Source organism: Lontra canadensis, unplaced genomic scaffold (genome assembly GCF_010015895.1).
Source record: "Lontra canadensis isolate GAN:19392208 unplaced genomic scaffold, GSC_riverotter_1.0 scaffold11, whole genome shotgun sequence".
NCBI lineage: Eukaryota > Metazoa > Chordata > Mammalia > Carnivora > Mustelidae > Lontra > Lontra canadensis.
In genome coordinates, this window is record NW_022631005.1 from 478,165 (window position 1) to 491,818 (window position 13,654).

General features: G+C 33.4%; 1 protein-coding gene across 8 annotated transcripts in view; it reads right to left on the reverse strand.

Moving 5' to 3' along the window:
* The window catches only part of ATF2 (activating transcription factor 2), an 83,465-nt gene that overhangs the window by 40,792 nt on the left and 29,019 nt on the right, over positions 1 to 13,654 (reverse strand). For 7 of the 8 annotated variants that reach the window (XM_032855941.1, XM_032855940.1, XM_032855939.1 and 4 more), the window contains 5 exons: positions 11,780 to 11,854; positions 9,637 to 9,706; positions 3,566 to 3,662; positions 478 to 596; positions 210 to 338 (listed from right to left, as the gene is read on the reverse strand). In XM_032855941.1, coding sequence (XP_032711832.1) covers positions 210 to 338; positions 478 to 596; positions 3,566 to 3,662; positions 9,637 to 9,706; positions 11,780 to 11,811 — 447 coding nt within the window. In that variant the 5' untranslated portion in view covers positions 11,812 to 11,854. The remainder of the gene's footprint in view (positions 1 to 209; positions 339 to 477; positions 597 to 3,565; positions 3,663 to 9,636; positions 9,707 to 11,779; positions 11,855 to 13,654) is intronic. The other variant, XM_032855943.1, reaches the window with a different exon arrangement.

Below are 13,654 nucleotides of genomic sequence, written 5' to 3' on the forward strand. Positions count from 1 at the left end.
AATAAAACGCCAATTATCTATAAAGGTGACATCTTTCCCTGAAGTTTCTGAGTATTCACAGGCTTTCACATATAAGACTATTATAACCTGATACTCAATTATGTACAACTTATTATATTAACATTTTAGGTAAATCAAATATTTAACTTTACTTGGGATAGTTTTTTTACACCATGTTCGTGTTTCTACCAAAAATATAAATTTCTAACCTTTTCATCACTGGTAGTAGACTCTGGGTGAGGTAAAGGACTATCCTGGTGAGTTGTTTCTACAACAGAGGGCTCCTCAATTTTGCTTCTTATGATGGGTGTTGCAAGAGGGGATAAATCTAGAGGCATCTAAAATATAAACATTAAAGAAAATGTCAGAAGTTCAATAAATGCCAATCAGTGTATGTAAAATAAGCAAGCAAGAAGTGTAAGCTAGGACAATTGTTTTGTTAGAAGTACTCTTTTAATTTCATGATTAACAACATACTTTTTTAATGTCGTCTTCAGAGGCTTTCTTGAATTCATTCTCAAATGGACTTGCCAGTTCATTAAACAAACCCACTTCTTCACAGTTTTTCAAAAATCTTGTTGGTGTTGGGGTCTGATCTGAAATAAATGTCAAGAAGCAACCACATAGATTTAAATATCATACAGGACATTAAAATATAGCTAGTAACTTAACAAATTAGCAGGATTGGTTCAGTCAGCTGTTAATTCTCTTTGGAAAGACCTCTTCCTTTAAAGCAAACAAAATTTGGTTAAGTTTTTGTTGCAGTTCAAGATATTTCCTCCAACTTTATGAACCATAAAAGTATGAAAAAAGTCCTTCTCGTTCCTTAGTCCAAACCTTCTCTTTTAGTAGAATGACATAAGCATCTTCTACTCAGAGATCAACTACTATCATTATTTAAGGCAGTAAGAATTTTTAAAAGTTTATATTATTAAAAATTATGATTGTTTAAAATACATGCAGTTTGGGGAAAACTAGGGCAAGAGCATGTATATTCATTCACTCTAGCTTGGACCTTCCACTAGTGTTCATAGTCTATTAGGAAAGCAAGCTTAAGATAAAACAGAATTTTAGGAGGTAGACCAAAATACTACAAGGAAGAAAAAGAAGGTTAAAGCAAGAGCCCTAAAACAAAAACAAACCAAAACAAAACCCTCTTTTATCACTATCCACAGAAGCCAGTTTTCTATTTTAATGGATTTTTCAAGCTTTGAACTATGGGCTATATAAGAGTTACTTATTTATGGAATGTTCTACTTTAATTTCTAGACAATAGAGGAATAGTCAACTCTACTTTCTCACAATGTAAAATATTTTAACTATACTTGAATATGTACTCATGTTATATACATTAACACATGTACTGGTTATGGAATAAATACAAGTTAGGGTCCATGTTAAACAAAAAATAGTATTTTTATATGGATTTTGTCTATTCATCTTATTATTTTCCAGGCTATTTATTCATACTGATAAAAGCTGGTGGCACAGGGCATCAAGTTACAAGTTTTATCAGGAATCTCGTCTAAGCTAAATAAAAGTATAAAGATGACTCCTAATTTAAGATTTTATATAAAATTAAAATTCATATATTTGTTAAATATTATATCCCCAGAATTGGCAGTAAGTAGTATTATTTCATCTTTGCCCACATCTATCTACAATATAACATGCTTACTACATATAAATATATTTAACACTATAATGACCTATGATGATAATATATGTCATACATACTAGATATAATGTAAGTCTATCTCAAACACTACTAGTATTACCTAAATTACTAAAGCCATCATTTTACCTATTAGTCTACAACATACATACCCACTAACCCTAAAAAGACTTCTGAAATTGTATTACAGCAAGGGCTCAGAGTACACATATCAGCTTAAGTCCTTTATAGGTGAATTAGTAAACTGAATAGAAATTTGTCTCCTCTGTTCACAGCCAAAGGGTTCGTCTATCTCAGCTCAACAAAAGGCTCCTAATGTGTGGTAAAGGAAGAGAAAAGTCTTACAAATAAAATATACGCATAAACCACTGTTATCAGTGACTACTGGAATGATTAGGTATGAGAAAAGAAAAGTCAACACAGGCACAACTGTTTAAACATGCAGTGGCTTATGGATATTGATCATCAAATATATACCACACACATCATGCATTACACTTACACAGTAATGCTAAACTACTAATTTCAACATGTTAGTAAAAAAAAAAAATGGTCAAGTGCTATGTTTAAATGTGTTCTATTCTTCTACTGTAATAAAGGTAAACCAATAGGAAATTTCTAGAAACCAATCTCAAAACATTTTTGAGTTGAAAAGTTACAGATACTGGTCTAGTGCAATAAATCTCAGACAAGCAAAGACCTTTCATGCCTAGGAGGGTGAACTGCCTAGACTGTTGTTATTCTGTTTGACTACTTTTTTGGGTTCCAGCTCCTAATATCTGATGTACAATATTCTAAAGAAGTGCCTAACTCACTCTTCTCTGCTTCCTTTTACTTATGGAACTAAAGAAATGCTCAACATGCTCTTTCATTTTTCCTAAATAGTTTTTGAAAAATAACCAACTTTGTTAACTCAAACTTTTTCATTATAAAAATCATGATACTGAAAGTATAGGAAAAACCATCTGCCTCATTATCTCTGCAAAGCCTTGCATATGATAATTCAACCTTTATGTTGGGTAATCATTTCAAAATACTAATAATATTCAGATTTCAGGATTAATTCCAGATAAATAGTAGAACCCAAACTTCAAAAGACAAAAGAATAATTTATGGTTGATTTTGAATACTTATGTGACTCTGTGGTTATGATACAAAAGGGTCTGAAATTTATATAAATATATTTTATATAAAACTTTGTTTTAAAATATACAAAATGCAGTAGAACTATGCATATTATGTGTGTGTCCATATACATAAATGTGTGTACATATATATTTAAATACCAAAAAAGGGGCAGCTAATACAGCATGAAAGGATAATTAAAACAATGCATGAATTTTCTCTTTTCACATACTGTGAAAGATAATCATCTGATCAAAACACACAAAAGAGGCACTGACTGAATTTAGGTCCCTTGAGAGTATTTTTACTAACACAGATGTTTTAGTCGCAAAAGAAGTATAAATAAAATTCTAGTGAACAAGTCGGCTAACTGATCTTTCTCCAACAGGAGGAGCTTGATCATTTCCCACCTTCCCACAGCATTTCAAACCAGGTTGTAAAAAGCTAAAAGAAACATTGACTAAACATCACATTAGTTCAATTATCAATTAAATGTAAACTTTGGAGATGCGATAAATGCTCCTGGGGTTCTAATTAATTTCCACAATACATTGAAATCTACATTGGAAAACCACACGGAAAAGTGAAATGAATGGTCAGAAGGAAACATGGAAATGTAATGGGTAAAATACATGTTGCCAACATTTACTGTAAATGAAGTAATTGGATTATCACCAGACTATATTATTTACAGAGAATACACAAAAATTGTGCACATTCCAGGTGAAATATGTATATAAGCTATTAATAAAAGCATATACTAACCAGCCACAATGACACTGTCATTACGTGCTGGACCAAATTTCAGTGTCATCTCATGTTTATGTTTATGGACAGCCAAATGATCCTCGTTGGTAAAACGCTGTGGCAAAAAGTTTTAAAATATAGTTAAGATTTTCAATTTGATCAAATAAGTAAAATGATAAGGAAATTCATTTCCACAACATGTAAAACCACCATTAACAATGAAATAAGTTTGTTAACTATAAAAGAATCTATTGTTAGTATAGATAAACATACAAGACTTCAAATACTCATAGAAAACCCATTACCCAAGAATAAGCAATACTGATGTATTAAGTCACATAAATCGTTTGAGAGCGTTTATAAATAAAACCTGAGGCAAAGAAACTTAATATAAATTTCATTTTGACACTAAAAATAGACCACTATTGGTTTGTGTTTTTTTTTTGCCGTATTATAGTAGAAATATGTATTCCATGGTTCAGGGACTTTTGAAGGAAGTACTGTTTTACACAGACTCCAGATTACTTACCACTTTTAAAACAAGAATTCTCTTAAAAAAATATTACTCTTGACAAATTAAGTAGTAAATCAGGTTCTTTATGTTACATTAAAAAAGAATGCTTTTTTATAATCCAGTAAAGAAATAGCAACCAATAACAAAGCAGTTCATTTTAAAATGTCTGATATCAACCTTTATGAAGATGCTCCTTATCAAGCAACAATTATAACTGAAAATAAGGAGCACTTACATTTTGTTATTTCAGAGCAATAATTATAAAATGCCAAATTAAGAAACATAAATTCTCTACCCTACATCCTTATAAATGGGGATGTTAAAATTACATATATTTGAACTTGGTTCCCCTAAACTATCAAAATGGGATTCCTAGGGTGCCTGGGTGGCTCAGTCAGTTAAGCATCTGAATCTTGATTTCAGCTCAGGTCATCATCTCAGGGTCGTGAGATTGAGCCCAGTGTCGTTGTCAGGGGGCAGGGGGCTCATGCTCAGGGAGGAGTCCACTTGAGATTCTCTCTCTCCCCTTCCTCTCCCCCACCCCTCTCCCAGCTTGTGTGTATGCACTTTAAAATATATAATATTTTAAAAAACACCAAATAGACTCCTTATCTTATGGAACTATTATTCCTGAACAAATTAAGTAAATCAGGTTCTTTAGTTACCAAATTAAAAAAAAAATGCTGCTTATAATCCAACAAAGAAAGAACAACCAATATGATAACAAAGCAGTTCATCTTAAAATAATCCAGCTCTTTCCCACCCAAGTACTATCTTCCTTTGTTTTATCATTATAAGAATCCTTCCCCAATTTGTAGGAAGAAGTAGTTGTCTTTTAAAAATAGAGTGTTAAATAACAGCTCTTAGGGAATGAACATATATGTAGAGTTTATAGAATAACGTAGGCATTTCATTATTTTCCATTAGAGTTTTAAATATACATGTATTACATTCCACACTGATTCACTTTATGTCCAAAGAACCTAATAATGGGGGTGCCTGGGTGGCTCAGTGGGTTAAAGCCTCTGCCTTCGGCTCGAGTCATGATCCCAGGGTCCTGGGATGGAGCCCCGCATGGCATCGGTTTGACCACAAATATCCAAGTCAAAGAGCAATCACATATAGAATTGTACAAAACATGAAAATGGCACTAAGATTGATCCTGAGTGAAAAGGTACAGCTAAAAGGGCCCTAAAAAAAAAATTCAGGATCATTTGATATTACTGATGTACATGGATAAAATGCACTGAAACTGGAACTAGATAAGAGGAGTTTAACCTTAGCTATCACCTGAAATAATTGATTTACCTCTAACAAGGAACTTAAAAAAAAATGTCAAAGGCCATCATGTCCAAAGGCAGTCATGAGGAAAAGATACACATATACATATATATATATATATGAATGAAATAAATTTTTTCAACAAATGCTTATAAAATAGCTACTACTACATGTTAAGATAAAATTTTTACAGAATCTATGTGAATTGCTTTCTGAGTCAAATTAAAGGTTTCTTTTAAAAATAATTTTTGTAGAAAAATTATAATGCTGCTACTAGTAATAATATATTAAATATTTCATAATTTCTTTCTTCCAGGCAATTTACAGCACAACTCCAATGCAAAATACACAGTATTTTGTTAAACAACAAGACTCTGAGCATACAGCTGAATAAACAATGGGAAAAGCAGTCAAGTAGGGTGGATAACCATCCCTCTTATAAAGTTAAAAAGGAAGGGTAACCTGACAGATGGAAGGGAGCTTAAATTTTATAATGAATTTAAGCTCTGATATCTGAGAAATCTGTTTTTAGGGCTTGAACACTCACCAGAACTAACTTCCTAAGAAGTCAGTCATTCTACATTTAATACATGCATTCACATCCATGATACATGATACACATTTTTTTCCTATTTAACAGAATAGGTACAACTAAGTTGTAAAGCTGTAAGGCCAGCAGCTCATTTTACTGCTTCTTTTACTAGTTTAAAAGAATCTATTCAACATCAGGAAGCTACACACACACACACACACACACACATTTACACACCTCCAGTGAAACTTCGCCTAAATAAAATGAATCTTTAACTCCTTTGTAAAACAGCTTATGATGCAAACATTCTACCTAAGAAATAATTTTCAACGAAAGGCATCACCAAAAGCAAAGATATTAACAAATAAAATAGAAGCGTTACAATGTTAAATTAATCTTTCACTAAATTATCTCACTTTGTCTCTTTTATCAAATTCAATGGAACATTACTTTAAAATAATGCAACAGAACTCTTTCTGTGAAATACCTAATAGTGACTGAGGCATATAAAAACACTTTTAATAGCAAGAAGAAACAGTTAAAATTCTTTGCACTAATTTTATAGGTCTCTCTCCAAAATAACACTAACAAAACATGTTTTAAAAAATTTAAAATTTGGAAATTAAAATTTAAAATTTGGATTTTAAATTTAAAATTAGGAAATTTAAGTGCATTAAAGGTAAAATTCAAATTTGGAATAATAGCAATACTTTTGACAAAAAAATACCGCCACCAAATTGGTGCTTCTAAAATCAATTCCTTTTTTTTTTTTTAAAGATTTTATTTATTTGACAGAGAGAGATTACAAGTAAGCAGAGAGGCAGGCAGAGGGAGAGGGGGAAGCAGGCTTCCCGCTGAGCAGAAAGCCTGGTGCGGGGCTTGATCCCAGGACCCTGAGACTATGACCTGAGCCAAAGGCAGAGGCTTAAACCCACTGAGCCACCCAGGTGCCCCTCTAAAATCATTTTTTTTTTGAACTGTCAATTTCCTAGGAAATACTATTCACAAAAAATTCTGGGAAGTACAGTTTTTTTAGCTTTCTTAAATTTATAGAAAAAAATGAGTATCTAATATAGCTCCAAAATACATGTCAAATCAGTCTATTTCTCTATATTGCCCACTATTAGCACCTAGACAAAGCCACCATTATCTCTCACCTGACAGATGTCAGTCTCTACTCCCTGTTTCCACTCTTAGCTCAGTAACGGTTTTTCATTGCTCTGTGAATAAAGCCCAAACACTTTATCACAGTCTACAAAGCCCTCTTGGACATGGACTCTTATTCTACCTGACAGAATCTTTTACTCTTATCCTTGTTGGTCACTACACCCTCTAGCCACAACAGTTGTCCTTCTAAACACACCCAAACCCATCCCCTCCTTCAAAACTTTGTATTTGTTGTTCCTTCAGTTTAAAAAACTTCCTCCAGAAGTCTGCTCCTACATTTTCATGTCTTAATTCAAATGTCATCTTATCAGAGGGCATTCCCTGATAAACCTATCTAAATAGCACCAACCCTGGTTAACTTCCTATCCTTACCCTGGTTCAACATCTTTAGATATATCATGAAAATTAATATCATAATGAGATACCACTATACCCTCACAAATAATGACTAAAATTAAAAGACTATCCAGAAAAATCTCAAAAAGAACTAAATTGGTGAACTTACCTTACCTGACTGGAAGCATTATTGTAAAGCTAGAGTAATCAAGACATTGTGGTACTAGCATAAAAGCTGACAGACTGATGGAAGAACAGAGTAGAAAGCTCAGAAAGAAACCTGCATTTATACCACACTTTGATTTTCAATAAAGGAGCTGAAGCAAATTAATGGAGAAAGAAAAGTCTTTTCAACAAATGATGCTGGAATATCTGAAAAACCACATGGGAAAAAAAAGTGAGCTTCAAATCCTACTTCATACCAGTATATACATATGCAAGAAGTAATTCAAGATGGAAACACAGGCCTAAATGAAAAAACAAGCTTTCAGAAAGAACAAAGGAGAATGCCTTTGTGACTTAAAGGTAGGCAAAGATTTCTTAGATAAGTCACAGAAAGCAACAGCCATAAAAAGAGAAAAAATTAACACATTAGACTTCATTAAAATTAGAACGATCAGTTGAGCAAAAGCTTTTATCATGAAAATTTAGATGCAAACAAATGACTTGGGAGAAACTTGACGATGGACTGGTATCCAGGATATATAAAGAACTACAAGTTAGCAATTAAAAGAAAGACAACCTGACTTTTAAAAACAGCAAAAGATTTGAAAAGATACGTCACAAAAAATAATGCAAATGACCAACAAGCACATGAACAAGTGCTCATATTCTCATCAAAGAAATGTAAATTAAAACCACATGATACATCAGTATACACACAGTGAAAAATGGCTAAAATTAGAAGACTGACAACACCAAATGTAGACAAAGAAATGGCACAAGACTCTTATACACTCTTGGTGGAAATGTAAAGTGGTGCTTTCATTTTGGCAAACAGTTTGGCAATTTCTTCAAAGTAAATGTCTAACATATAATCCCACCATTTCATTTCTACACATTTACCCAAGAGAAAAGAAAGCATGCATTCAGACCAAAGACTTGTACACAAATAATTATACTGCCTTTATTTGTAATAAGTAAAAACTGGAAATAAGTCCAATGTCCACAATTGTGTAATAATGAAATATTACTCCTCAACAAAAAGGAATTAACTATTGCTCACATAACATGGGGAAATTGCAAATTAATTATAAGGAATAAAAGATGCCAGACAAAAAGTACATACTGTATGACTATTTACATAAAATTCTAGAAAACGCAAACTAATCAATAGGGACATATGGCAGAGTAGTGTTTTACAAAGGCAGAAGCAGTAACAACTGGGAATGACAAAACTTTTGGGGTGATGGGTATGTTCTCTATCTTAATTATGGTGATGATTTCATGAGCATATATATATTAAAACATGAAACTGACTTTGTGAGTACGTGCACTTTACTGTACATCAATTATATGTCAATTTAAAACATCAACTAAAGAAAACAAGAACCAATGAAACACTAATGCTTTTTTATGATTTACAGTTGGTATATTTAAGTACTCAGTAATCTGGCTACACATTAAATTTATTCTTTCATTTCTTGGTGTCTATGTTATTTTAAAGTTAGAATTATTATAACAGCAATAGATTAATAATTAATGGTCTGTTAAAAACACTGAAATACTACTTTTTGATACAATGTGGAAAGATTATTTTCTGAAAATGCTTTCATACATGCTCTGAAGATGTGAGACTTAGGTACATTAAGAACATTAATGCATTAGTGACACTGTCAGAGGTAAATATTAGTTAATATTGTTAAGAGTTCAGCAAGTAAAATAATTTTCAAATAAGATAATGTATACTTTATTTCCAATTAAGCAATTTACAATTATTTTCAACCAGTAATTGTCAAATGGTAAACGGTCAAATCGTCAACAGTCAAATAGTAAAAGATACTATTAAGCCCTAGATTTTGTCTAGGTATCCACCTTTCCATTTAAGACTTCTAACTTTTTCTTTCCATATTAGATTGTTTTTAAAAACTGTACTATTGAAGAAAAAATTGCTTACCAAAACTTTTCTGGGTAATTTACATTCTAACTCCAGAATTTTACAAAAATTGTAGGCGAATCCTTTTAATGATAACATAAACTTTCATCAGTGTTTTAATAAATATGAACATACAAAATGCTTTAAAGTAATTTATATATTACCTGGCCACATCCAGGGGCAGTGCATAGAAAGGGTTTGTCATCACTCATATTCCACAGGTCCTTGTATTGCCTATAATAAACATTAAGAAATGGCTTAGTGTTTTACAGCATAGATTTTTATTTTATTTGTTTTTAAAAATTTATTTATTTATTTTTGAGAGAGGGCACTCAAGTCTTGCACAAGCAGGGGTAAGGGCAGAAAGAGAAGCAGATTCCCCAATAAGCAGGGAGCCAGATGTGGAATTGATCCCAGGACCCTGGGATCATGACCTGAGACAAAGTCAGATGATTAACCAACTGAGCTACTCAGGCGCCCATACAGTACAGATTTTTAAATAAAGAATAATTTCAAATGTAGTATTATATGATTTTCACTAAGCTTACTACCTTTTCTATTTTCGTGTGAAATAAAATACTTTTACTGATCTTTTAGCCCATTTCCCTTCCATCTTTTTATAACGAGTAGGCAAATACATGTAACATGCATTTTACACTATAGAAAAAAAAGGTTTGGAAATCTGGTCTATCAGGCTAATTCTTTCCTGTTCGACAGTTTAAGTGAAGAAAAAATGAAATAATTATAGAAAATCACCACTTTAATACCCAATGAAATAACGGACCTAGGCCACATCATATAACTTAGGAAAAAAGGTGGCAGGAACTTGATAATGAACTCACAAGTCATTCTTAAATTAACATCACTAAGAGTGGGACAATTAGAAATTACGTGCCTCCTGATTATGATACAATAGAGAGCATGAAAGTGTTCTTGGGCAGGGGTGGGGGGTGGTGTGCATGCGTGTGTGTGTGTGTGTCTGTGTGTGGACAGTATGGGGAGTCAAACCTGAATTTAATCAAGCATCTCTAGATTTGCTACAGGAAATACAGGGAATACAGGAGAAACCTGTCAAAACTATCTGGATGCAGTCACCCAAATTCTATAGGACAAAGAACTGGTCACTTCAACAAATAAATGTGATGGAGAACAAAAGAGAGGAGGTAGGGAGAAACCGCTATAGATTAAAGGAGGTTTAATAAATATGCTAACCAGGGGTGCCTGTGTGGTTCAGTTGGTTAAAGGGCTACCTTGGGCTCAGGTCATGATTCTAGGGTCCTAGGATTGAGCCCTACACTGGGCTCTCTGCTCAGCAGGGATGTCTGCTCTCCCTCCCCTTTGCCTATCCCTGCCGTTCATGTGCTCACTCTCTCTCAAATAAATAAATAAAATCTTTAAAAAAAAAAAAAAGAAATATACTAATCAAATGTAAATCCTTTTTGAATCCTGATTTGAACAAAAATAACTGTAAAAAGAAATTTTTGAGTAAAGATTATTTTCCTATATCTGATTTAGACTTAAAGTTCCCAATTATTTTTTCCAACAACTTGTAGGTTTTAAATTTTGTTTTGTATTTGACTCAATTAAAAATCTGGAAACATTATTCCTTTTTCAACATTAGCTTGTTAACCATTCAAAGCAATGTTTCCCACAGCATTTTCAACAGGGATGACAATAGCTATTATAGAAAAAACATATGTAATCCAACAGATTTGGGAAATGCTGGAGTACTTTTTCTTTCATAGGAATTTTCAGAGCCTTAGTACATTCAAGTGAAATGACTGGAGAAGCACCTAGAATATGGCATTTTAGCCACATCCATTTGCAATTCAAAATGCTTTTTCATAGAACATCCCATGGGACTAGTATTATTTGGAACTCTAGAAATCAAACCCTAAAATATATTTATGTTTGTCATAGTTAGGCACATCTTGATGTTCTGTTTGATGATTTAAAGACATAATAGTGGGTGCCTGGGCAGATCAGTCAGTTAAGTGTCCGCCTTTAGGTCATGATCTTGGGGTCCTGGGATTGAGCCCCGCATAGGCCTCCTTGCTTGGCAGGGGGTCTGCTTCTCCCTCTCCCTTTGCCCCTTCCCCTGTTTGTGCCCTCTCAAATGAATAAATAAAATCTTAAAAAAAAAAAAAAGACATAATAGGACTAGCTGCTAAACTAATATTCTGGATAAGTGGGGTTCTTTTTAATTATCAGAAGAAATACTGAAATATTTATCAAGAAAGGACTATAAAAATTTTTATGATCTAAAATATGAAAAACTGGTAAAAATACCAAATACTGCATACATACCTGGCAGAATTCACATGTAACTTGAATTTCATAAGTTGAACAACTTATCACGTCCTCTTTTTCATGGCAAGGATACTGAAAAAAAAAAAAAAGTGGTTTCACACTGTTAAAAATAGTTTTCTAAACACTGCTTGAAACACAGGAAATAAAAACACCTGAATAATTTTATTCTTTGGACTACTGTCAACCCCAAACCCTGTCACTTTAAAAAAAAAAAAATTATTTGACAGAGAGAGACACAGCAAGAGAGGGAACACAAGCAATGGGAGAGGGAGAAGCAGGCTTCCCGACAAGCAGGGAGCCCGATGCAGGGCTTGATCCCAGGACCCTGGGATCATGACCTGAGCTGAAGGCAGATGCTTAACCGACTGAGCCACCCAGGTGCCCCCAAATCCTGTCACACTTAAGAATCTTTATAAGAGGGAAGAATACTGCTCCTACAATATGAATATCCATATTAATGCCTTAAACATAGGTATATATATATACCCAACTCCATCACAGAGGGTAAAAGGAGAAAAAACATTTAATTCAGTCCTTAGGGCAGTGGCTGAAAGGCAGCTATTGAAAGAATAAAACTCCTGACTTTGGAAATCTGATGAGAAAGAGGAGATGTAGCATTCTAGAATATCTATTTGGAAAGTTTTTAACTTCTTAAAATACAGTCTTAGTGATGATCAAGTTCTCAGCCTAATTCATCAAAATTCTATTTGTCCCATAATATAGTTCATCTATGTAAGCATCTCCCTCTTCCACAGTCTTATAACTTATTTATTTGATATTAGGGTTTTTAAAAAAGACTTGAGAGAAAGAGAGAGAAGGTGCAGAGGGAGACAATATCCAAGCAGACGCCCTCTGAGTGCAGAGTCGACACGGGGTTTGATCTAATGACCGATGAGTTCAGGAGCTGCGCCAAAACCAAGTCGGATGCTTAACTGACTTTCACCACCCATGCATCTCTGGTATTAGTTTAAGAACAAGTACAACATGTTGAAACTATCCAGGTCAGTGGCCCACTTTAAAAACTCTGCTTGGGGGGCCTGGTTGGCTCAGCTGGAAGAGCATGTGATTCTTGATCTCAGGGTTACAACTTCTAAACCTATGCTGGGTGTGGAGATTGCTGAAAAAATAGTAATAATAAATAATTCTGCAAATACCTCATCTTACATTCACTGAAACTCCAGTGGTGAAGAGTAACTATATGCTTATGCAAATAAGACACTGATGAATAGAGAAAAAAATTATTTTTCATAATTTTGCTTGTAAATGTGGTTATCAAGAATGTATTGCTCAGAAAAACTGGACAATTCCTGTGGGGGAATGCATGAATAGCCACAGTTCTGAGCATTTGAGTTATGGGTGATTTGGTATAGCAGACAGAAGGAAGTTTTTTCCTTGGTTTCCAGGCAAAACTCGTATCTGGTAGGGTTCTAGTCCTCCATTCACATCCAACTTTATCATGCGGTCTGTGAGAAGAGGGAAGAGAACACTAAAATAATCCAAAGGGAATCTATAAAAGTTATGTTTCTGTCATTACCCATAGAATGTGAGCTTAATGAGGGCAAGGAATTTATCTTTGGGTTAACTACCTAAAACAGTGCCTACCTCACAGCAGCATTTACTCCTTAAATATTAAGGAATGAATAAATAGCCGTATGATATGAACAACTCAAATAAATTTAGTCGACCTCAAAAAACTCTTCTAAAACTAATAAAATACAGTTTACATTGCTATGAAAAATCAAAGCAAAATTTAAATTCAGTTAAGTTGAAGAAACATTTAAACACCAAATATATCCCAAGACACAAAGATGAAAAAAGAGTTTCTGTACTTGAGAGACTTTTAATCTAGCAGAAGAAAAGAGGACTATGGAA